This window comes from Monopterus albus, unplaced genomic scaffold (genome assembly GCF_001952655.1).
Source record: "Monopterus albus unplaced genomic scaffold, M_albus_1.0 scaffold163.1, whole genome shotgun sequence".
NCBI classification, from domain to species: domain Eukaryota; kingdom Metazoa; phylum Chordata; class Actinopteri; order Synbranchiformes; family Synbranchidae; genus Monopterus; species Monopterus albus.
This window is the reverse complement of record NW_018128043.1, coordinates 726,026-751,394: the sequence shown is the minus strand read 5'-3', so window position 1 is coordinate 751,394 and position 25,369 is coordinate 726,026. Positions and strand designations below refer to the sequence as shown.

At 40.7% G+C, this 25,369-nt stretch overlaps 3 protein-coding genes across 5 annotated transcripts in view; 1 reads left to right on the top strand and 2 right to left on the bottom strand.

Annotated features, from left to right (window-relative positions):
* LOC109968817 (xin actin-binding repeat-containing protein 2-like) overlaps nucleotides 1-10,423 on the bottom strand; it is an 81,687-nt gene extending 71,264 nt beyond the window's left edge. The window contains exons 1-3 of one of the 2 annotated variants that reach the window (XM_020615349.1): nucleotides 10,337-10,423; nucleotides 7,499-7,596; nucleotides 1,027-4,806 (exon numbers count right to left, since the gene is read on the bottom strand). In XM_020615349.1, coding sequence (XP_020471005.1) covers nucleotides 1,027-1,054 — 28 coding nt within the window. In that variant the 5' untranslated portion in view covers nucleotides 1,055-4,806; nucleotides 7,499-7,596; nucleotides 10,337-10,423. The remainder of the gene's footprint in view (nucleotides 1-1,026; nucleotides 4,807-7,498; nucleotides 7,597-10,336) is intronic. The other variant, XM_020615350.1, reaches the window with a different exon arrangement.
* On the top strand, nucleotides 4,816-11,567 carry LOC109968818 (cysteine/serine-rich nuclear protein 3-like). Of its 2 annotated transcripts, none has more exons than XM_020615355.1 (5): nucleotides 4,816-5,746; nucleotides 7,425-7,598; nucleotides 8,096-8,352; nucleotides 8,574-8,870; nucleotides 9,490-11,567. In XM_020615355.1, exons 1-5 carry the CDS (start codon nucleotides 5,686-5,688, stop codon nucleotides 10,531-10,533), a joined length of 1,833 nt encoding a protein of 610 aa, XP_020471011.1. In that variant the 5' UTR covers nucleotides 4,816-5,685; the 3' UTR covers nucleotides 10,534-11,567. The 2 variants fall into 2 exon arrangements, with proteins under 2 accessions (XP_020471011.1, XP_020471010.1); XM_020615354.1 differs by having other exon boundaries at nucleotides 8,574-8,885.
* A 3,860-nt stretch (nucleotides 11,568-15,427) lies between these two features.
* LOC109968821 (sodium channel protein type 2 subunit alpha-like) overlaps nucleotides 15,428-25,369 on the bottom strand; it is a 48,443-nt gene continuing 38,501 nt past the window's right edge. Inside the window, exons 21-27 of the mRNA XM_020615357.1 lie at nucleotides 24,516-24,638; nucleotides 22,950-23,222; nucleotides 21,917-21,970; nucleotides 21,668-21,805; nucleotides 20,068-20,172; nucleotides 19,683-19,953; nucleotides 15,428-19,596 (exon numbers count right to left, since the gene is read on the bottom strand). Of these exons, the coding sequence (XP_020471013.1) occupies nucleotides 18,404-19,596; nucleotides 19,683-19,953; nucleotides 20,068-20,172; nucleotides 21,668-21,805; nucleotides 21,917-21,970; nucleotides 22,950-23,222; nucleotides 24,516-24,638 (2,157 nt within the window). The 3' untranslated portion in view covers nucleotides 15,428-18,403. The remainder of the gene's footprint in view (nucleotides 19,597-19,682; nucleotides 19,954-20,067; nucleotides 20,173-21,667; nucleotides 21,806-21,916; nucleotides 21,971-22,949; nucleotides 23,223-24,515; nucleotides 24,639-25,369) is intronic.

The window sequence follows — 25,369 nt, the reverse complement described above, 5'->3', positions numbered from 1 at the left end:
TTCAGAGTAAATTTGAAACATATTGACAATGTTACAGAAAAACCATTACAAATAAAGCATATATCAGCTTTATTTTCCTGCATAAAGTTGGCATATCTTCAAAGACAATTTAAATAGCTTTAACTTGTGAGCCTCTATTTAAAGAAATAACTCAAAAAAAAAAAAACATTAGCTTAATAGCTTCACAAATACTAACGCTGGAAAATGAGCCAGAGGACTAAACCAGAATTTAGTTTCAAACCAAAACAACTAACTAGTTTCATAAATCTTACCTGGACAATTTGCAGAGTTTTTTTATAGTCTAATTCAGCTTTCACGGTTCTCTCCTCGTCGTATCTCTCAGCACACCGATTGTGGTGCTGCTGCAGTGTCCGCAGTGTTGAGGCATGCATTTAATGCAACATTAGTTGAAGGTGAGACTCCAGGTGTTATATTGTTTGATTGCCACCCACTTCTGAGCTGCCCTGTCTGTGCCCTTTTAGAGACACAGGCAGTATTGCATGAATTCAGCTTAAGCAGTATTTAATCAGAGCATGATACTTCATTTTATGGCATTTTTGCATGCATATGATAAAATAAATGTAGATAATGGCCAATCACAAAATTTCCCAGCCTTAGTCAATCAGAAAATTGGATTGTGTCTCCTCTCTGTAAATCAAATTTTGACTGCACCACCAGATAGGGGGCACAAGAGCACAAGCTGGCACACATTTTTCTGACTTTACTCTCTGTATGTGGACATCTTCTGAAACTTAGCTCATTCTTTAAGATGAAAGGAGCCTATCCTAGCATTTTCCTTGTGTGGACCACCCAAAAGGTCCACAGAAGAAGAAATGTCCACACAAGAAAGGTGTTCCGTCAGGGGTTGATTCGCATAAGTATATAAAGACAAACCCACACACACACACGTTCTCTCTCGCAGTGAAAAAGTAGACCTCTTCCAGCAGCAACCCAGCCCCCACTTCCCCACAACCCCTGTAGCTGTCTACTCCTTGAACTCCAACTCCCCCCCACCATCCTCCCTACCTCCCAACCTCTTGTAGCCCGTTGCCATGGAAGCTGATTGGAAGGATCAGTCTGTCTCTCCAGCACACTGCCGCACCATCATTGCCAGGAGAAAAGCAGATGATTCAGAGCATAGCACAAAATCAGCTGAGGTCAGGTATTAATTGTTGACAATAATAATAAATAACATAGCCAATAAAACACCTGAATAATCAGTTTTTTAATTTACTTTTGAAAAATGCAGTTATCTTTTCATTGCACTGCTTACATGTTCAATTCTGAACATGTTAACTTCTTAAAGACATCTGCAATGATAAACATGCCAAACACCTGATTTATGCTGTGATGTGTGTTTTGCCCTTAGGTTTCACAGTCAAGGACATTTCACTCCACACACCAGTAGTTCCAAACTAATTAATAAAGCTCCTCACTGCAGAGAAAGAGAGCAGAGAAGAATATACAGCTGCTGCAGATCTTAATGCACTGCAATTATCTTCCACCTGACAGATAATTTTAGACTATTTTTTCATTTGGAACTACTAGTTACCATAAATCCATCATTTACAAGTGCAATTTCAACACAAAGGATTCCATAATTATAAGGACTTTTGAGTAGGTCATGAAGTTTTTAAACTAATTCAGGAAAATTACTGTGTCCACATGCTTCCTCTGTGCTGCATTCAGAATTGAAAAATAAAATGCTGACAGATGAAGGCAACGGCCTTTAACACACTTTGTGTACAGTACACAGCCTACAAACTGAAGGCTAAGGCTCTTGGTACCTTTATTTCATATATTTTTTCAACCAAGCACTACTATAAAGAGAAGACTGAACATTCAGGGTCTAGCATTGCTATAGCAATGACGTTTGGGGGATTGTGAGTGGGGGTTGGGTGGTCAATCATCTATTTCTGAAAGAACCTATGCATTTTGATGCTAACCTTCCAAAGTCCTACATGTATTATATAAGTATCGTTTCTTGAGCAGACAACAACAGCAAAATAGCAGAAATAGCAATTAGATGTTCAGGGGCATTGAAATATACAGCAAAAATGATTTTTTTTAAGTATTTTAATATAAAGTCAAAGTTGCTGTTATTGGACTTTATTCACCCTTACTTATATTATATGCTTTTTCAGTCCATGTGTTAGCTTTAAATTCACTGAACAATGATCTATGCCTTATGTAATTTTTAAGGTGGACCGGAAAATTCCAATAAGAGGCTGCAAATAAACAATGTTGAAAAAAATCTATTCTAATGAACTGATACTGTAGTAATTCAGCTGGTTATTCCTCATAACCCAGCGTTGCAATAGCTAAGCATTATGCAGAATTAAAACCAAGCTAAAGTGCGGCTAAAGGTAATACTAATAAGTGATAGCTTCATACCTTAGAAGGAAATAGTATTTGCCATTTCGATTTTTGACTTTTGTAGAATTTGTGGGATTTAGTCGGGTTGAGCTATTTTTAAATCACATATTTAAACTGTATTAAATTGTAAATTATTATTTTACTGATTTCAATATCAATACAGTAGTACAGGTAGTACATATTATAGTAGATGGACAGATACTGTACCTACCAAAACAGAGCTGTGAACCAGGGGCAGACCTAGGTGGCCCATTTGAAATACATGTGAAGAGTAAATTAAACCCCTAGTTCTATGAAATAATAATACATACATTATTTAGAATCAAAATGATTAATGCAAACATCAGACTGCGCGCATGATATAAAACAAAACTAACTTGAATGATCCCCTCCCAGGAACCGACACCTTAACGTGGTGGAGGGGTTTGAGTGCCTGAATGATCCCAGGAGCTATGTTGTCAGGGGCTATATGTCCCTGGTAGGCCCTCCCATGGTCCTGGGTGACAGACCAGACAAAGGGCAGTTCATAGGCCACTTATGACGAAAAAAAAATCATGGCTCACATTTACCTCATCTGGTATGGGGTCAACGGGGCCCCACCCTGGAGCCAGGCCTGGGGGAGGAGCTCATGTGCGAGCGCCTGGTGGCCAGGACTATACCCACGGGGCCTGGTTGGGCTCAGCCCGAAACCACAACATGGAGCCACTCTTCAGTGGGCCCACCACCTGCTGGAGAGGCCGTAGGTGGCTGGTGCATTGTGTTTTGGGCAGTGGCCAGGCCGACCCAAACCTCAGACACCAACTCTGGTTTTTGGGACTTGGAATGTCACCTCACTAGTGGGGAAGGAGGCTGAGCTGGTGCAGGAGGTTGAGAGATACCTTCTAAATATAGTTGGGCTTACTTCCACTCACAGCTTGGGTTCTGGAACCATTCTTCTCGACAAAGGGTGGGCCCTCCTCTATTCTGACGTTGTTCAGGGGGAGAGGCGATGGGCTGGTGTGGGCTTGCTTATAGCCCCCCAGCTCAGTCGTCAGGTGTTGGAGTCTACCCTGGTGGATGAGAGGGTAATTTCCCTGCACCTTCGGGTCGGGGAATGGTCTCTCACTGTCATTTGTGCTTACACACCTTTTTAGCATCCCTGGGGGGCATGTTAGAAAGTGCTCCCACGGGGGACTCTGTCCTTCTACTGTGGGACTTTAACACCCATGTGGGCAACAACAGTGATACCTGGAGGGGCGTGACTGGGAGGAACAGCCTCCCTGATCTGAACCCGAGTGGTGAGTTATTGGATTTCTGTGCTAGTCATGGTTTATCCATAATGTACACCATGTTCAAACATAGGGGTGTCCATCAGTGCACATGGCACCAGGACACCCTAGGTTGGAAGTCGATGATCGACTTTGTAGTCATTTCCTCTAATCTTCAGCCATATGTTTTGGACACTCGGGTGAAGAGAGGGGCTGAGCTGTCAACTGATCACCACCTGGAGGTGAGTTGGATTTGATGGCGGGGAAAAAAGCTAGACAGAGCTGGCAGGCCCAATTGTATAGAGAGGGTCTGTTGGGAACGTCTGACGGAGGCCCCGGTCAGAGAGGTCTTTAACTCCCACCTCTGACAGAGCTTCAAACAGGTGCTGAGGGAGACTGGGGACATTGAGTCCGAATGGACTATGTTTCTCACCTCCGTTGTCAAGGTGGCTGCTGGGAGCTGTGGCTGTAAGGTCCCCAGGGCCTGTCGCGGTGGTAATCCTCGAACACGGTGGTGGTCACCGCGAGTAAGGGATGCCGTCAAGCTGAAGAAGGAGCTCTATCAGGCCTGGTTGGCTCATGGGACTCCTGAAGCAGCTGGCAGATACCAACAGGCCAAGCAGAATGCAGCCCTGGTAGTCACCATGGCAAAAACTTGGGCCTGGGAGGAGTTTGGTGAGGCCATGGAGGAAGACTTTTGGTTGGCTTTGACTTCAAAGAGATTGTGGAGAACTGTCTGGTGGCTCAGGAGGGGAAGCAGTGTTCTGCCAACACTGTTTACAGTGGAGGTGGTGTGTTGCTGACCTTAACTGAGGATGTCATCGGCTGGTGGAAGGAGTACTTTGAAGATCTCCTCAATCCCCCCCGACACGCCTTCTGTAAAGGAAGCCAGGGCTGGGGACTTGGGAGGGGACTTGTCCATTACCCTGGCTGAAGTTGCCGAGGTAGTTGAGGAACTCCTCGGTGGCAAGGCTCCAGGGGTGGATGAGGTCTGCCCCAAGTTTCTCAAGTCTATGGGTGTTGTGGGGCTGTCTTGGCTGGCACGCCTCTGCAGCATTGCGTGGAGCTCGGGGACGGTGCCTCTGGACTGGCAGACCTTTTTAAGAAGGGGGACCGGAGAGTGTGTTCCAACTATATCAGAATCACACTTCTTGGCCTCCCCAGGAAAGTCCATGCCAGGGTACTAGAGAGGAGAATCCGGCCAATAGTCAAAGTGAACTATTAAAAAGTACATTATCAAAATAAAATTTATTAATTTTACCAGCCAACCTGAAGGCTTGAAAGTTTTTTCCCCCTCAAACGGTTCTGTAATAAAGGTCTGTTTTTGTACTCATTCCTCTATTTTATTCATTTATATCCAGGTTATTCTTTGCTAGATAATGTCAATGACCCTTTCAGGTTTCATAATATTTTTATGCACAAAGCCACAGTCATTGTCTCTTTTTGCTCTGATCTTCTGTCAATTAAAATTTTAAATGAGCATTATCAAAAAAGAAGGAACATTACAAACTGTATTACAAATACCCTGCAAATTTATCACTGTTAGGAATAAAATATCAGGCCATGAAATTATGGAAAAACTCCACTTAGTAGAAAGTATAGCTTAATACTGTATATTTATGTCAATAACTCTCTTGTAGACTGTAGAAACGAGGCATTTCACGTAGCAGAATATATTCTTTCCACCCCCATCCCATCACATCCACCACCAGATCTACAATCCCCCCACCCATTCTCTCTGTGATCTTGAAGAGCTTGCTTCACCCCAGTCAGGCTCCAGCGCTCCAGCCGGCAGCAGTATCGAGCTAACAAGTCTTTGTGAGGAGCAAGAGAAGGAAAGGAAGGAGGGGTGCAAAGTAGGAGAGAATCACATGGTGAGAGAGTTGACAGTATAAGCATAGGATGAGGGTGCAGAGGGAGAATGCATAAGACAGTGACAGAGGCAAAGGTGCTCAGTACTGCACAATAGTGCCAGAGGCTGCTAGAAAGAGAGAGAACAGGCATCATGGCAGCGCTCACTGCATCATTACGACACATGGGGATGTTTGGCTGCTGCTGGTGAATGCTGTGTGATGCAGAGAGTCGAGGACTTCCTGGAAACCAAAGGCAAACCAAGGAACCAGGTCAGTGACGGTCAAACTCACTCGTAAAAAGCCTTCATGCACGAAGCAACGACGCTATTGTGAGGTTTAATCATGTCATAGGATGATGCTGATATGCATTTGTCAATGAGAATTGCACTGCTAGTGTTTGGGATGTGGACATCCATAAGGAGAGGGAGGTTGCCCATGCATGCAGACATGTGAGCATGCTTGTACTTGTAACGTGTGCGCAGGTTTACTGCTCTAAATGGCACTGGTTATGAGAGCTCAACCGGGGATATTTAGAGGAAGGAGGCAGGAGCACGCAGCACAGGAAATTCTCCTGGATCCAAGAAAATCTATAACACCCCATATGACATAAAATATATAGAGACATGTTATGTAGTATGGCATGTTCACCGTTTCTCCAACTACAGATCTTGTTGTTTTTACATTTATTTCTGGAAATGCAATACAGAACTGAATACCCAGCAGGCTGTAAATAGAAGACAATAAAGAGAAAGGGAAATAATGGTAAGACAAAATCATTTAAAAAGGGTAAGAAGTAAAAAATAAGATATGGAAATGAAAATGAAGCAGCAAAGGATATGCCATAGAGGAAGAATTATACAGCAGTAGGTAGTAAGAGAAGGAAAAGGAAGACAAAGCCAGTCATAGAGAAAAAGCTTGGCCCAGCATTCAGCTCTGCTGCATATGATGTAATCCTCTACCAGTCCAAGTAGTCAGCTTTAACAACCCTGTCCAGAGGCAACACATTTTACAAATTTTAAATCTAAATATTAACAAAATGCAGGGGGCTGAATGAAGCCACACTTCCAATTACCACTGTAGGAGAGAACTTATCACGCTATCCACAAAAGCAACCAATGGGACAAAAATATCAGTTCATCACAATCTTAATGAGCTCAATACTTCAGTTGACAGTATTTACCCTGTACTTTTGAAGCATCACAAAATTTGGCGAGGTCACCTAACAACACATAATGGAGTGGTGCCAAGTATTTTTATGAAACATCCCAAATTTGTCCAAATTTCAATCAGAAAAGAGTATTTTCAAGCAATTTACTCAATTGGATAAATTAGGAAAACTCATTAGTACATGTGTGTATATGTGTGTGTGTGTATATGTGCTACATTAGGTTTGAACTTTTTGCATTGCATTCTGCATTGTTTGCACTTTCTGTTTCTTGTAAATGCTGCTTGTTTTTGTTATATTACACAGCCTTATGCTGGTTTACTGTTTGCACATTGAGAACCGATGTACCAGAGTCAAATTCCTCGTGTGTCCAACACACCTGGCCAATAAAGCAGATTCTGATTCTGATTCTGAACTTCTGAACATTACAGTACAAATTGTTTCCAAAAATATAGGATCAAGTAGTTCCTTGCAGTGTCAACTCATTTCTGCTGGTTGCTTTATGGGTTCAATATATAGGTTTGTATTAAATCCTTCATAACTGAGTGGTAGTTCAGTTCATGGTCAGCCTGTGTACTGTAATCAGTTAAATGGACTTAAGATAAAGATGTCCTCCTCCTGTCCAGTCACACCTGCAGCAGGCTTAAGGACTTTGTCTGTTTCATTCCCAAACATTTTTAAGTGGTTGAGAATCAGTTTCAGTATTTACACATGCAGCAGTTACAGAGCAATCTTAACATTCATTTGAAGCTTTGAATAACTTAACTTTTGCCCTGTATGCAGGTGTGACCAGTGGAAGGAACCACATGATGAGTGGGATTCTGAAGAGGAAGCTTGAGGAGGGTCCATCTCCTTACCTCTCCCTGCAGGGGTCTGATGACGACGAGGTTTCCTGTAGCGACAGTGGCAACAGCAGTGACAGTCTGAATCAACCTGTCCCCTCTGGACTGCTGGACTGTAAGATCATAATACCACACAGCTCACATCAACAGCTCCAGCTACTGTATGTAAAAAAAAAAAGTTTGCTTTAATAAATGAATAAAACAGATAAAACAGCTCACATACTGCATGCAGCACTATTTTATTTTATTTTTAATTAATTTCATTTCTCCCTGCCTTGTTATTTCATTGTTTAGCTAATTTTTCATTTTTGCTTTTGCAGTATTTATAGTAAAACAGTAACTGTGTTTATATGTTAGGGTTAAGGTTATACTGTAGATAAATTTTCCTTTAATTATTATAAACATTAAAGCAAGACTGCAGAACTTTTGAAAGACAAAAAAAAACAAACATATTTTCTTAGATTTGTAATGTTTACAAACCTCTGTAGGTATTTCTGCTTAGTCAGTTTGTTGAGTTCATGAAATATCTCCCTAACTCTAACACACAATTTTACCATTATTCTGGAATTAACACCAAAGGTTATACAGTTTCAATCTCTGTCTCAATCTCAGACTCTCTTCAGCAGCAGTCAAAACGTCTGCGGAGCCACAAAGTGCACTTTGAGAGCGTGACAGTCTACTACTTCAACCGGCGGCAAGGCTTCACCAGCGTGCCCACGCAGGGTGGCAGCACCCTGGGGATGTCACCACATCACAGCAGGATGAAGCACTTCACCCTCAGAGAGTTTGCCATGGAGCAGAAATGCAGCCATCGCAACATGCTGAGAGATCATCTCAAAGAGGAGAAATTCAATGCCGTCAAACTCAAGGTCAGTAGGACACCTCAGTGAGACCTCATTTAACTGCAGTGTAAAGGAATGTTTGGTTCAACTGACTTTGTCGAAAGACTCTGCCATCAAATTATAAAAATAAGGCATTAATAATATTCTGCATGCTTTGTAGTCCTTAATGGTCCTGAGGGTTTAAATGTATGTGTAGACAGCAATGTGTAGGTCCAGTCTTAATATAATGTCCTTTCTGTGTCCTCCAGCTAACTAAGAATGGCACTGTGCCATCAGTGGAGGCGGATACCCTCACACTTGATGACATTTCTGAAGACGACCTGGATGTGGACAACACAGAGGTGGATGATTATTTCTTCCTCCAGCCTTTGACTACCAGAAAGCGCCGCGCCCTCCTCCGTGCCTCAGGGGTCCGATGCATCAATGTGGAAGAGAAGCACGAGCTACACGCCCTACGCATGTCCCGAGAGGAGTGTGGGTGCCGTTGCCAGGGGATATGCGACCCGGAAACCTGTGCTTGTAACCTGGCCGGCATTAAGTGCCAGGTAAATGGAACTGTGGTGAGGCCCATCTATAATACTAAAGTGTTTTTCATGTCTGTGTAGTAGAAAGTCCAACTAAATCAGCGTATTCATTGACTTTTTAAAACATATTCTTATTTGGTTGAAATTGTAAAACTAGGATATTTAAGTTTTATTTATTTTTCTGCAGTGACAGCACCTGCTACATTAGGGTGCAGCAAGGTGATGTGGGTTTTTGGCACTGACAGACAGTGATCATACTGGTAATTTGATCAGTTGTAGTATGTGGGCTCAAAGCAGGTCAATTTATCACTTCAATTTGAACAAACTCATAGGCAGTTAACCATCTGTGTGGCCAATTTTGTTAGTTGTAGTGTAGTCTGTTTGTGATTTAAGTGCTTGCTGTGGTGTTTGTGTAGCCCGTGAAGTGCTGGAGTTATAGGCCAACTGGATGCTGTGAGCTTTGAAAGCCAGAGTTTGCAGCAGCTGCTGATGACTCAGCATGTGCTAAAAGAGCAGCTTGTTAGCCCAGTTTGCTAGCTCGCACTTTCTGAGTAGAAAGCACATCTCCCACAGAGGAGCAATATACATTATGCTACTACTGTTCCACACTGTTGTATTTGAGTATTATTTTTCTATGTAGGTGGACCGCATGTCCTTCCCTTGTGGCTGCACTAAGGAAGGCTGCAGTAACACCACAGGACGCCTGGAGTTTAACCCAGTCCGAGTGCGCACCCACTTCTTGCACACCATCATGAAGCTGGAGCTGGAGAAGAGCCGCGAGGAGCAGCATCAGCATCAGCAGCAGCAGCTTGTAACCAACGGCGACGGTTACCATAGTGACTCCTCCTTCATCCACCAGGCACAGCAGCCAAACCAGCAGTTTCCACTGATGAGCGGCACGCCGCACATTCCCATCATGCACCTCCAGAACACAGGCGACATGGATTCACATGTAGATGAAGATGAGGAAGAAGAGGAGGAGGAGGAGGACGATGATGAAGAAGATGAAGAGGATGAGGATGATGAGGCTTACGAGGAAGATGAGGATGGCAGCAGTGTCTGCAGTGGACTGTCGGACTGCAGCACACACAGCTTAGAAACAATTGACCCTGAGGAGGGAGAAGAGGATGAGGAGGATGAAGAAGATGAGGAGGTGGAGGAGGAAGAAGATGAAGAGAAGGAAGACTGGGATTGTTTGTTTCACGGAATGAGTCATCCATCTTACTCGGTTCCACTTCCTTCTGTTCTGAGTTATTCTAACAATACACTCATGAGCCTCAGCAACCCGTTGCACAACACTCCCTCCATGCAGCATTATCAAACAAACAGCTCTGTAAATGACACTCCAGCTTTTCTTAGTGAAAATGTGACAGTCACACCCACACTGCCTACAGTAGAGGCTGCACTGAAGTCCGAAATAACCAGAGAATTCTGCTGCCAAACATTCACCCACTCCACAGAGTCTCTGACACCCCAAACCTGCTCACATGTAGACACCCGTGAGTCTAACACTGCCCCTGTTGGTTCAGCTGACAAACAGCCGCTCTGCACAGACCTCCAGAACAATCCAGATCATCAGAACTCACAGACCGAGGCTTTGGCTGTGGAGCAGACAAGGGAGGAAATGAGAGAACAGTTACAGGAACAACCAGGACAGCAAATGCAGGGAGCTCTGTCTGATTAAAAGACTGACACCTCTGTCTGAGACTGTGTCTGATGATTCAAACACTTCAGAGAGGGAGCAGGTGATATTTGGAAATCTTTACTCAGCCATCAGTTTGATTTATTCTTGATAAGTGCACTTCCAAAGAAAGAACAAGTCAGGCAGATTTTGACACAAAAGGTGGCAAGAGGTGATCTAATTTTAGCTCAGTCTGTCTCTAACCTTTCTAAGATTGTTGGTTTAGAAAAAAGACTAAAACTATAAAATATTCATTGATAAAGCTCAATAAAACAGTGTTTCAGTTACCTGTAACTATATGGAGTATAATTTTTTACCCTGTTGTAGTCTTTGATCATTATAGCATGTTTTCCGGTTGTAACTGGCATCTATGATGTGTATAGGTGCTTTCACTACTTTCCATTATGCTGGTTTCTCATCATTGCTAATGCCTGTTTGTATAGCATGTGCTCAGTTTACCTAAGATGTTTAAAGGTTTACACAAACTGTAAAATGATAAATTATATCACTGGCAAAACACTAGAAATGCCTACAACACATTAGTTCATTAAAATTCACGCTAAAGGTCTTTTCCCCCTCAATTTTTAGCCATGGTTCTGTAGCACCTTAGCTAGCTATTAAGTGAAATCTACATTATGTTCCCTTAAAATGGCTATGATACATATTTTATATTAACACTGGATTACATTATTATGTGAATGTGCAAGGAGTCTCATAGTAGTGATTCCCACTCAACTCTGTAATTCCCCTCCACTTTAAATTACAGAACAGTTTACAGTAACATCTTTCAGCTGACGGGTTTTGTTTTACAGCCAGTAATATCTCTACTGTTTTGGCTAGGCGCTCTCGTAGTTAGAGCAGACAGACATTTTAGCGAAAAGGTCCTGATAAAGCGAATGTAACGTTACAGTAGCTGTTCAGTACTACATACAGGACATAAACAAAGTTAACAACCACCTGGAAAACACTGTGCCACATTAAGCAGCTAATAGGTTACATATATTCCTTATATAGGTATACAGTCAGTGACTTACCTGTGTTTAGTTAGTGGTCACCACAACAGGGCTAAATGGAGAGTACATTCATCATGTGGACATGTCCATAGGACTCCAAATGAATGCTAATGGTTCTCCCTATCCGCTAGTTGCTTCGTTATACAGGCAGCTGTTTCCGCTTCGATTTGCGTTACTTTTATGTTACTATGTTTCTTTTTTTTAACGTTCTGTTTACCAGAACAATATGTGCGTACTAAGTCAGTGCGACTTTACAAATAATGGTCTGGACAACTTCAACACTGACTATTTGGAGGCAAATATTTCATCTAGCACTGTCATTATGTCACAGTTTTAATTTGTCCTACAGTACGAAATACGAAATTCATATTAGCCTCGCTGTAATTTGCATTTAGATAGTGCTAATTAGCAAACGTTAGCATGCTAACATGATAAATTAAGATGGTAAACAAGCCCCTAAACACATAGCATTGTGGAGATGTTAGCTTGCATTTAACCTCTGTTTGAAGCTTCTCACAATGAAAATGTAAGCCACATCATGTGAGCATGTTAAAATGCTGCTTATGTATTTAACAACAGTTTCTCTACTCAGTAGCATCTTGGTGCTAAATGCAGTGGTGGAAAGTAACTAAGTATATTTACTCATACTGTTTGTAAGTTTAATTTTGAGGTATCTGTAGTTGAGAATGTCTATTTTCTGCATTTTAGAAGCAAATATTGTACTTTTTACTCCAATACATTTATTTAATGACTTAAGTTGCTAGTTACTTTTGAGAATCAGATTAGCTATACAAAATGCACTATAATTATCTGACTTTATTGATCCCTGCTGGGAAATTCACAAAATGCCCAATTTGAATTACTTCAGATTATAAGCATACAAGGTAGTTAATGAGTTAATAGGGTGTACCCAATAACACATCATTAGTTATAAATCCAATATTTAATATATGATGTTAGAGGTGCTATTCTGCATATAGGTGTACTTTTACTTTTGGTACTTTAAGTATATTTTGATGCCAGTGTTTTTGTACTACTACTTAAGTACATTTTGAATGCATGCACTTTTACTTTTAACAGAAAATCTTTACACTGTGGTATTGTTACGTAAACTTAAGTAAACAATTTAAGTACTTCTTGCACCACTGGCTACTTGAGCTTAAGTTGCAAATGTTATTTATAATTTTACAGCTATGTGAACAATGTGATAAAACTGCCCTTTTTCCAGTTTTCAGATGAGTTCAGGCTTGTGTCTGAGTACTTGACTTTCTCTCTCAATACTGCCAGGAACTGGGGATCAAATATTCTTGTATGTACTTTTTAAAACAACTGTACATTTCCATGAGAGTGTGAATAAAAATGTTTTAACATCCATCTCATTTTAAATGTGGTTAATTGACTGCATTGTCACACTTTATATGGTAGCTCAGATGAAATCCAGTTTCTCCGAGTAATATATTTTACACCAGCAGATGGCGTCTTTGGCCTTTATCTTCCTTGCCACTGACACCAACATGAGGGGGTTAAATAATTGTTTCTGATGTCAGTAAATCTGTGCATTATTTTTTCCTCCTCAGGACAATCTATGACACTGGTTATCCTGAATAATTTGTCCTCTGACCATAAACAAATGATTTTAATCAGTTGTTCCTCACTGAAAACTAAAAAATACAAATCACCATGCAAGTCAATCTGCAAGGATATTTTGAAGTCAACACTTACCTATGATTTATATTTAAAGGATGCTCGATCTAACTGCTGCCACCCTGCTGTCCCATTCTCATTTAATACTACACCAGTGCTTCCAGTTTAAATTTGTCACATCTTACTGCCTCTAGAGAGCAATGCTGAGTCAACAACCCTGTCTCTGGGTGAGGCGGAGATCAGACAGAAGCAGGAGAAAGCTTTGTTTTCCCACCTCATTGTCCAGCCTATTCATGTATAGAAATATTTTCATAACCACATGACAAACAGGCTCTGCAGCAGGTGCTGTGCACAATAGAGATAAACATACATTCAGTAGTCCTTTATGATCCTCCAACAATGTGCACAGTGTAGGCTGTGCACTGGCTTTCATTAAGAACACAAGGCCATCACTTGACCTCTCCATTTGCTTATACAATTAAACCAGTAAGGCATGTGTCCACTGTGTTGGAGGTCAGGAGCAGGAATTTCCTACCTGCTTTTTTGCCAGCAAGGTATTGTTGGTAAGTGACGCTCCTGATCAATCACAGGCAAAAAGACTGTGATGTTAGGTTACCAGGCAACAGAGAAGCAGGAGCAGCAAAGCATTCTGCGGGGGCTGCCGGGTGGGGGTATTCTCAGCTTTTTTGCTTTGGTCTCCCTCCTGTCTATCCCAACACCACCCACTACCCTTCTCCCTCTTCCAGTGTGTGTCTGTCTGGTCGATAATCTGCCTAATGTGGAGAAGACGACAATAAACTCCGACTATAATGTGTGACATGTAAACATGAGCAAATAAGTTGAATACTCTACACAGTATAGCTCAGTGTAAGCACAAATGGTTTGTTCCTTTAGCAAATTTTAACATTGTATGCCATTATGCAGCCATGCTTCCTCATTCTCTATTGTTTATTTATTTCTCCTGGAGCTTTCAGCCACATTTGATGTCTTTCATCAGCATATTAAGATGGCTCAATTGTCAGGTGGTTGGATAGTTGTGTATGGGATGATAAAGGCTCGAAGTGACTTTTTTTTCTTGTCCCGTTTGGTTTTTAAAGCTCAGGTTACCTGTACCGCCTGAAAAATGTAACATTTACACAGTGAATTTTTGGGTGCATACCACAGACATACTAAAATTTATATTAAAAAGATTTTAAAAAATGGAACCATGGTCAGGTGTAGGGCTAACACTTGATTTTAACTACCTACAGTATTGTTCAAAATAATAGCAGTACAATGTGACTAACCAGAATAATCCAGGTTTTTAGTGTATTTTTTATTGCTACATGGCAAACAAGTTACCAGTAGGTGCAGTAGATTCTCAGAAAACAAACAAGACCCAGCATTCATGATATGCACGCTCTTAAGGCTGTGCATTTGAGCAATTACCGTCAACCAACTTGTGGCACCTTTCAGCTGTTATTCCACTCCATGATTCTTTAACAACATTCCACAATTCATTTACATTTCTTGGTTTTGCTTCAGAAACAGCATTTTTGATATCACCCCACAAGTTCTCGATTGGATTAAGGTCCGGGGATTGGGCTGGCCACTCCATAACATTAATTTTGTTGGTTTGGAACCAAGACTTTGCTCGTTTACTAGTGTGTTTGGGGTCATTGTCTTGTTGAAACAACCATTTCAAGGGCATGTCCTCTTCGGCATAAGGCAACATGACCTCTTCAAGTATTTTGACATATGCAAACTGATCCATGATCCCTGGTATGCGATAAATAGGCCCAACACCATAGTAGGAGAAACATGCCCATATCATGATGCTTGCACCACCATGCTTCACTGTCTTCACTGTGTACTGTGGCTTGAATTCAGAGTTTGGGGGTCGTCTCACAAACTGTCTGTGGCCCTTGGACCCAAAAAGAACAATTTTACTCTCATCAGTCCACAAAATGTTCCTCCATTTCTCTTTAGGCCAGTTGACGTGTTCTTTGGCAAATTGTAACCTCACTGATTGAATGCCACGCTGCTATTTTTTTGAACACACCCCTTTCAACTAATTGCCCAATTGCACAGCCTTAAGAGCGTGCATATCATGAATGCTGGGTCTTGTTTGTTTTCTGAGAATCTACTGCACCTACTGGTAACTTGTTTGCCATGTAGCAATGAAAAATATACTAAAAACCTGGATTATTCTGGTTAGTCACATTGTACTGCTATTATTTTGAACAATACTGTAATTTATAGGATTTAAAGGCTGTATATACACAATTACTAAACAGTTTACAACACACTAATTCTTTATTGTGTTTATTCATGAATTTGTCAACTATGTATCTTGTGAAGCATCTGTAAATGGTGCATAAACAGATAATGAATAGTTAGAAGCTGAATGTAAAAGCTGGAATCATAAAATACATCTCTAACATTACTATGAATATAAAACCTCTTTCCATTGTGTCTCCAGCACCATGAGCACTCGCCTCAGAATGAATGCATCCTGCATGCAATATATGCTTCCCAAAATAGGTTTTATTTTGGAAATCTAGATTTTGTGTTTTGTTGCCACATCTTTGGTTAGAACAAAAAAAAAAAAAAAGAAAAAGAAAAAAGAAAACTCACTTGTCACATTTTGCAAACTGATACATAGTTAAGTGTAACATATACTTGAACCACATGAATGATCCTGTTCAAAGTTGCTGCCATGTAAAGCAATCATACTTTAGGATGATGTCAGATGTCACTCACAGAAAAGACCTTTTTGAACCATCAAACAAAGAAAGGTCATAAAATAAAATGGAGAAAATAAGCATTTACAAATAATATGTCGTTTATTCTTTTGGCTTTAAAATTATATTACCATATGAGCGGACAGTAGTCACTTCTTGCATGCAGTTCACTAAAACACTACAAGCGCAATGAGAGATGGCTACTGATTGCTTCATGGTTTGTATCTACAGATATGGGGACCATACATGTGTTTCATCATGTGTTACAGTGCAGAAAGGGGGAAAAAAAAGTGTTCTAGAAAAAATGTAAATCAAATCCGAAGACTGGAAAAATGCACTCATATCTAGAGTAAAAATGTTATTTATAATCAGTGGAACATCAGCAACCTGCAGACCCCAGTTGCACACAAACAAGCGCTTGCTCACATAGAGACAGACGCTTACATTCTTGCACTCCCCCTTTCTTACAAATATACACATAGACAAACACAGACACACTTGAATTTTGTCCCTCACACACACTTGCATGTATGACAGCCACATGTGGTATTACATAGCAGTGGGGATAAAAAGTGCTCTTACATCAAATGTAAGTGAGATGCATACTGTGGGTCCAAATAGCTATATTATTTACAAACCAAACCACTACATTAAACCACTCGCTTCTCAATTAAAACCAAGAACAACATGAATGTGATATTATAACCTTTAAATGTGATATATTGTCATGTTCTAGTTTAAGAGCAGTTAGAAAGACTGACATTTTCTTTTTTGTGTATTTCTTAAGATATTTTCTTTACAAGAGATGTGAGGAGGAGGTGAGGGAGGATAAAGGGGAGGACAACAAATGCATTAAAGGAGACACTGCAATTCGACAGCGGATGGACAAGTAGATGAGTGTCACCTTAAGAAAAAAAATTGGATATTTTGGAAAAGACGCTGCAAGTTAAGTGAAGAGATTGATACCACCCTCTTATCTTTACATTGGCTAACTGTGGAACCCCAGCCTGGAGTCCCCTAGCTTAGCTCGACATGGAAAACATCTAGCCTGGTTCACTACAAAGCTCAGAACCAACAATTTTAAACCCACTTTTAATTTGTTTAATCCACAGAAATAACTCGTTCCACAGAACTAGAAATCCACGCACCAGTAAGGACTTACAGCAGAGTAACACCACAAATCTGTGTTAGGCACATTTTTAATTTGTAGTGGTAAGCTAATGTGCGTAAAGCTACCAATGATACCTTTGCTTTAAGCTAACATCGCCATAAACTGGACTGAATGACCTTATCAAGCAGATAAACTAATATACCTACAGCTACAGCTAATACTTTAGCAGTAAGGTAATGTTGCTATGAATAGGCTCTATAGTATGTCTTATGGAAGATTTAGACACTTTGTCAGGAGGACATTATAAAACATTGTATGGAAATAAATTGTTATATTTACACAGTGCCAGTTTTGGGGTATCTCAGTTGATAGAAACACAATGTGTCACTTTTACGTGCATCTCGGTTTCTGTATAGAGTGGTCCAGGCCAGCTGTATTGCCCATGCTTCTAGCCTTAGCATTACGCTAAGCTAACAGTCTTCTTGCTCTGGCTGCATAATGGACATGAGGGTGGTATCAAACTTCTCAGCTGCATCTTGGCAATAAAGCACATTTCCCAAAATGTGAAAGTTTCTTTAAATATGTTTCATTCCTTCAGCTTGCATACATTCAGCTTCTCTGTATTTACAGACTTGTATTTTCTAGTGAAACGGGGAGTTGACAGTCCAGATAGAAGCACAATACAGATTTGAACAATCACTGATGCCACACCAGTGAATACAATGTATTTGTCCATTGTACTTCAGTGGTATGTTTGTTGATTTCATATACTGTATGAACCAATAGCATTCTGGCACTGACCCTGCACTGTACGAGTTTCAGATGGTTATAGTAGTTTCCAGCATTGACTTTGTCTGCCCTTGGTAATTTTACAACAGTGAAAGCAGTGAACACATTCTCACGATAATGACACAAAAAAGTAGAAAACATTCTTTCTCATAGAAAAAGAAACCTTGTAACCAAAAAAATGACAAAAAAAAACTAAGCAAAGTACTCGTGATACAGCAATTTTTAAATTCAAGACACTGGATTTATAGTAGCAGCAGCACTAGCTACAGACAAATTAATAGTACACTCAAGTGTGTCAGATAGTAACAACAACCAATAGGAAAATCACAAGCGTTTTGCAGAGAGGCTTGTCCATGTTCCACTCAATCTCTGGCAGTGTCTGCTGGATCATTTGTTTCCATATTTTCCCTCTGAGAAGACCACATGTAATCATTTATGACATAGCCACACTCCAACCCTAGGCCTATCTGGCACAGTGTTCCTCAACTCATAACAATCAACACACAGGTGAACATCTATCTGTAAGCTGTAAACAAAATTCCCTCATGTCTCTGATGCATTTTTATTTTTTGTTCCTTTTAAAAAAAAAAAATCTATTTCTTTCGGTCTTTCAAGTCTTTCCCTTTGTTTTCTTTTTCCCTATTTTCTTTCTCGTATTTGTCCTTGTCCGATTTTGTGACACAGTTGTAGGAAGGTGGTGAGGCTGTGGAGGGGGTCATGTCTGTTTTGTCTGAGGTGGAGTTCTCATTAAACTTGCTGATGACCATCACATCCTTGTCAGGGTCGCGGATGCCGTCTTTCAGCTGCTCCTTGTAGAGGGCAGAGGCCTTCTTCATGGCCTGACGGATCATGTAGTGGCGGAAGGCTCTCTGGATGACTATGGCCGACATCTCCTCCTGCTTGCGGCGGAGGGTGGTAGTGATGGGCTCATAAGATACCTTAGAGGGGTTAGAAGCCATGAAGCGCTCCTCCATCTGCCCACGTAACATGTCCATCTCGCCACCTTCACCCAGCACTCGCTTGGTGAAGGCGAACAGGATGTCAAGGCAATGGATGCGCTCACCACTCACCATGGGTAGGTCCATGGAGATAAGCGAGATCATATTAGGTTTGGGAATCCGCAGCGGTGGATCTAGAACATCTGCAAAGTCAGAAAGCTTGCTGTATTCCACAAACTGAGTGGCATCTGGATCAAAACGCTCCCACACTTCATAAAACATCTCAAAGTCGTCCTCACTCAACGGTTCTGCGCTCTCCTCTGTGGCCACGCTGAAGTTCTCAAGGATAACGGCAATGTACATATTGACCACAATGAGGAAGCAGATGATGATGTAGCTCACAAAGAAGAAGATGCCCACTGATGGGTTACCACAGTTGCCTTTGTAGGAGTTACCCGGGTGCTCCATCTGGCTGTTGCAGTCAGGCTCCCTCTTGTTCAGTATGGGCGCCAGCAGCCCATCCCACCCAGCTGAGGTGGTAATCTGAAACAAACAGATCATACTGTTCCCAAAGGTCTCAAAATTAAACATGTCATCGATTCCTGCCTCCCGCTTGACATAGGCAAAGTTGGACATGCCAAAGATGGCGTAGATGAACATGACCAGAAAGAGGAGGAGGCCGATGTTGAACAGGGCAGGCAGTGACATCATCAAGGCAAAGAGAAGCGTCCGGATGCCTTTGGCACCTTTAATAAGCCGAAGGATGCGGCCTATCCTGGCCAGACGGATCACTCGGAACAGCGTGGGTGACACAAAGTACTTTTCAATAAGTTCAGATAAAAACATACCTGCAAAAATAAAAAACATTACATTAAGCACACAGTTTAAATCAAAAACAAGAAGAAAACTGAGACCCAGTAAAACATCTCCTTACCTACAATGGACAGGATCACCACCACAAAGTCAAATATATTCCAACCAATGGTGAAATAATAGTGACGCAGAGAGATCAGCTTGAGCACACACTCCCCCGTAAAGAGTATGATAAAGACCATGTTGATCCAGTAGAGAATGTTGCCCATCTCTATTGTCTGGTCATCTGTCTCCACCATCATGGTCACCATGTTGAGGCAGATGAGGATCATAATCACAATGTCAAAGGCCTGTTTTGTAATGCAGTCAAACACACAGCCTTGAAATGCATTCTATGGAGAAAGGAGAACAAGGAAGAGGGAAGCATTAGTCATTGACACCTCTCCCTGTAGTCAGTTCATAAGAATTAACACAGCAGAGCACGCAGTCTTGTCATGTAGTCTTACTGCTGGCCGAGGTATTGGTTTTTGTGGTTTCTTGGAACCTAGCTTCTTCATAGCATTGTAGTATTTCTTCTGTTCTTCTGTCATGAAGATGTCCTGACCTCCAAAGTAAAGGGAGCACAACAAAACGTGGTTATAACCATGTATCAACTCTTACATGTTGGGAAACAGAGAACCACACACTGTATGGTCGAGTACACTTCATGAGGTGTTTTCTGCTAAAAGGTGATCACAGGACATAAAGAGCTAGCTCCCTCTCATCAGTCTCCATCAGGATCATTTCTCATGTTTTTATTTGATCTGAGGTGACATTTGATTTATTTTGTTTTCCATATAGACTTTGTGGATCAAGCTTCCATCAAAATTAAACGGCATTATAACATTTATTAGAAAAGGTCATAGCAGTCAAAAAGTGCATAAATTATTTCCAAAAATGTAGTAAGTGAATTCCTTTCTCAGTATCATGAACTGGACACACATCCCACTTCAGTGCAGCTCACTGAGTGTGAGATGTGTGTCTGGAGGGAGGACTGGTGTCAACACTAAACCATCTGTGTGACACTGTGGCTGTGGGGCTACTGAGCCACACCAACTGATAGCGTCTCAGTCAGCCAGTCGAGCCAGACCTGCCATGCAGCAAACACTTACCAGACCCCCCACCCCAGGGCATTGCCAGTCCTACACTCCAAAGAATGCTCACATCACCCCGGTCCTTCAGTCCCTTCACTGGCTTACGGTACAGTTCAGAATAGACTTTAAAATTTTACTGTTTGTGTTCAAGGCCATTAATGGTCTTGCGCCAGTCTATTTGACCAATCTTTTAACCATATATACCCTGGTTAGAGCGCTGCGTTCCTCTGAGCACGTGTCCCTGGTTGTCCTGCGGGCAAGATATAAAAAGTGGGGAGATCGTTCTTTCGCCGTGTATGCCCCCAAGCTCTGGAACGCCCTGCCCCCTGAGGTTTGATCTATTATGGAGCTAATGGTTTTTAAGTCTAAATTAAAGGCACATTTATTCAGACGGGCTTTTGGCATCTAATATTTAGCAGCGATGCTATATGGGGCCTACAGGCCATCCTCATTTTATATTTCGTAATCTTACTCTCTCTGTATTTGGACTCATTTTTACTTTACAGGAATTTTATAGTTCTTATGTATTGTTGTTTTCAATTTGAGCAATGTTAACTTTTCTTTTGTTTGTTTGTGTATTTTTGGCAAGCCCTGATTATTGTAAGCACTTTGAGCTCCTTTCAGTGTTGTAAAGCACTATATAAACAAATTATTATTATTATTACTACTTGTTAGCGCTTGGCTGAATGGAGAGCACATTTCTAGACTACATTCACTGTATGTGTATATGTGTGTGCAGGCAGGGTGTTTCTCAGTGACTCATGCTCCCTCAGTAATCCTTGGCAGTGGTAGGTCCTGACCGTGCTACAGATAATCATTATTCTGTAGCTCACTTCTTTCTTTAACACAGCTGTGGGTCTGCTTTGGCTAAATCTGCACTTCAGTTGCTGTCTGTAGTTGGCACCCTGCCACAGAAAAAAGAAAAATGTCTATAGAACATTCCAGAATGTAATAGAGACTAAATGTAACTCATCTTTTTCTTCTGCTGGTTGAAGTTGTCAATGATGACACCAATAAAAAGGTTTAGGGTGAAGAAGGAGCCAAAGATGATGAAGATGACAAAGTACAGGTACATGTACAAATTCACTTCATATTCAGGCTGGTCTTCCACCTAGAACAAGAAAAACAAAATTAAAAGTGTTACTGGCTTCCATGACTTGTGAGTGCCCATCTCCTGTTTTGGAGAACTGGACGTGCAGTCAGACATAAAATGCAGACTTACATTTCGAGAGTCCACAGCTGCATACATGATGTCCATCCAACCTTTAAATGTTGCCTAAGAGCACAAGAGACAAGAGTCAGTGTGTCAGGTGGGGTAGGGGTTCATGACAAACAGCCGTCATCATCTGTTTCTCCCAGCAGTCAAGCTCCACTGCATTATAAAATAACAGAAGACGCATTTGGTGGCTAGAATTAGCAGAAAACATAGCTCATATAGTATATTTGATAATGGGAGGCATCACTACAGCTGCAAGAATTATTTATGCAAATGAAAAAATGTGACATGCATTGGCATTTTTAGGTAAACCTATAATATAGCTGTAAATGAATACAGTGTCTTCACAAGGTCCTGTTCTGGGATCAATTTGTACTGTTTGGACCAAAGTACGTTCATCTCTAGGAGACGTCTCCTTCCTGAGTGGTAGGATGGCTGCGTTGTCTTATGGTGTTTATACTTCTGTAGTATTGTTTGTACAGATGAGCGTGGCACCTTCAGGTATTTGGAAACTGCTCCCAAGGATGAACCAGACTTGTGGAGGTTCCCAATTTTTTTCTGAGGTCTTGGTCGATTTCTTTTGATTTTCCCATAATGTCAAACAAAGACATACTGAGTTTGAAGGGAGACCTTAAAATACAATCACAGCTGCACCTCCTATTGACTCAAATGATGTCAATTAGCCTATCAGAAGCTTCTAAAGCCATGACATTTCCTGGACTTTTCCAAACTGTTTAAAGGCACAGTCAACCAAGTTTATGTACAGTTCTGACCCCCTGGAATTGGGATATAGTGAATAAATTTATCTGTAAACAACGTTTGGAAAAACTGCTTGTGTCATGCAAAAAGTACACGTCCTAGCTGACTTGCCAAAAAGAAGAGTTTCTTAACATGACATCTGTGGTGTAGTAAAAAAAAAAAGTTTTAATGACTTCATCCTAAGTGTATGTAAACGTCTGACTTCAACTGTACATATGCATACATTGACATTTTGCTTTAATCTTCATAATGCCATCTGTATCACTGACATTTAACTCACCACTTGTAACAGAGCCAGATAGCCAGCCCCGACATTGTCAAAGTTGATTTTGACGTTCTTCCAGTGGGCAGTGTCATTGGCCAATTTCAGGCATTCACTCTTGTTGTTGACAATATTGATGGGGAAGTTCTCTCCAGTGGTGTTGACGCAGTGATAGTACTTCCCTGCAAACAGGTTGACCCCCATTATGCTGAAGATAAGCCAGAAGATGAGACAGACCAACAGCACGTTCATGATGGAGGGGATGGCCCCCAGCAGAGCGTTCACCACAACCTGGAGGGTTTGAGACACATGGACAAACTCAGTACGTGCCTGTCACAAAAGCATAGCTCTCTGCTTGCCAAAATAAAAAGGCAGCATCTAATCACTTAATTGTTCTTATATAGGACACATGGAGCCGATGCTTTCAGAACAAGAGACAAAACTAATTTAAAAGCTTACTATGTTACTCAAAATATTTGTATTTACTGTGTAATGTCTGTACACATATAAATACAGAATATCTACTAAAAGAATTTAACATGACAGTTGGAAAGAAGATGGATAGGTGAAAAAGTTCACATTTGATAGAAAGCAAAACAGAAAAAACCTTAGAGAGGCAGGATGAAGTCACAACATTTTGTTTGACTGTAAATGAAAAAGACACAAAACAAAGAAAAAATTACAGGTCAAAGGCACCACACAAACAATGTCAGAACACAATGCCTGAGAACAACTATATACACAATAATCAATCAACACAATATAAAGAAAGTCATGCAGACAGAAGTAGTACAGTGTTGAATTGAACAGAAACAGTTGTAATAACCATGCATGTCTTACAGTCAGGTTCCAATAAGAAGCTAAAACCTTTCAACATCATTTCTATATGTAAATGATTCTAAAATGTAACTGACACAAAATGTTAACTAATGTTACATTCTACAGAGGTCAAGCAGGCACTGAGAAAGTGTCTCTATGCTGTCGCTTTACACAATTAAAATAAAAATAATGTGATGTAAAATCATACTGTGTGAAATCATGGGCAAGGTGAAAGCAGCTAGAAGTGGTCGGGCCTCATCAGGTTAATATTCAGATAAATTCTTTAAGAAACACACTTGTAGGCTTTATGCCAAGAGTTGGATCTAAAAGACTGACACTACTCTCATGTCTATATGCTAACTATTAAGCTACAGTTAGCTTAGCATAAAGTGTAGAGGCAAGAGCAAACAGCTAGCTGGGCTCTAACCAGAGGTTTAAAAAAGAACAACTATCTTTAGCCTCAGCTACCAGCCTTCATTCTCTGGCTTCAAACTGTGTGTACAGGCATGAGAGCTGTAACAATTTTCTGATTTAACTTTAAGCAAGAAAGAGAATAAGTAACATTTTAGAATTAACTGAACTTTTTATTTTGAACCATTAAAAAACTTTAATGTTAAACATTAGTGGTTTAAAATGAAAAAACAAACAAACTGTACATTACATACATACATACATACATACATACATACATTCATGCTTTCAACTTGACTATGAATAACAAAATACAAGAGGTTTTCATGTCCCTGTTATTCCTCATGTCCTTACCCTCATGCCCTCAAATCGAGACAAGGCTCTCAGGGGCCGAAGGGCTCGCAATGTCCTCAGAGATTTGATGGCACTGAGCTCTGCATAGCCCAGAGCATTGGCTACCAGGCTGATTAAGGACACCTGAGGAGGAGAAAACATCAGAGACAAGGAGGGTGAAAGGTAAGAAATCAAAAGGCTTCATTTGTAATAAAGCTCAGTGAGTGTTAAAACATTTAATAAGCCTGATAAAGTATCAATAGTGTTTAATAATACAGTAGCTCCAAAAACTGTAACTTTCAGATAAAAAGAAAATGACAAGAAAGTTTATTAGGTCTATGTAGCTCAAACTATTGCAGTATAATCCAGCAATCCTCCTTCATGAAGATTATCATTTCTAGTTTTTGCTCAAATTGGACTTTGTCTTCATGGCAAAAAAGCAAGTTTTCACTCTGTATGCTAAATATGAATCTACAGCCAGGAGAGCATTATCTTAATACAGAACAAATTATAGACTGGACACAGGTGAAGACAGCTAGCCTGGATCTGCCAAAATAATAGGGTCAAAATAATCCCGACATCAAAGTTCAAAGTGTTTATTTTGTCATATGCACAGTTAGGAAACGTGTTTCCCTGTACAATGAAATTCTTACTTTGCTGTCCACATGAATGCCACAAAATACAAATGAAATATAAATAACACAAAATCTAAGACACTTTAAGCAGCACAGATGCAGCAATATAGTAGGAAAAAAAATATAAGAATATAATGTATGCTGCATGGGAGCAGCATGTGCAGCAGTCAACAGTCATCATGCAATTATGCATGTGCAAACAGAATGTAAACAGTACATGACATATTTCCTGGTAATAAA

Excerpts from the sequence above, each read along its gene's own strand:
- LOC109968818 (XM_020615354.1), top strand. The coding sequence starts at position 5,686 with ATGCTGTGTGATGCAGAGAGTCGAGGACTTCCTGGAAACCAAAGGCAA. Across the intron at positions 5,747-7,424 it reads AAGGCAAACCAAGGAACCAG|GTGTGACCAGTGGAAGGAAC; the intron begins GTCAGTGACGGT and ends CCCTGTATGCAG. Across the intron at positions 7,599-8,095 it reads CCCCTCTGGACTGCTGGACT|ACTCTCTTCAGCAGCAGTCA; the intron begins GTAAGATCATAA and ends TCTCAATCTCAG.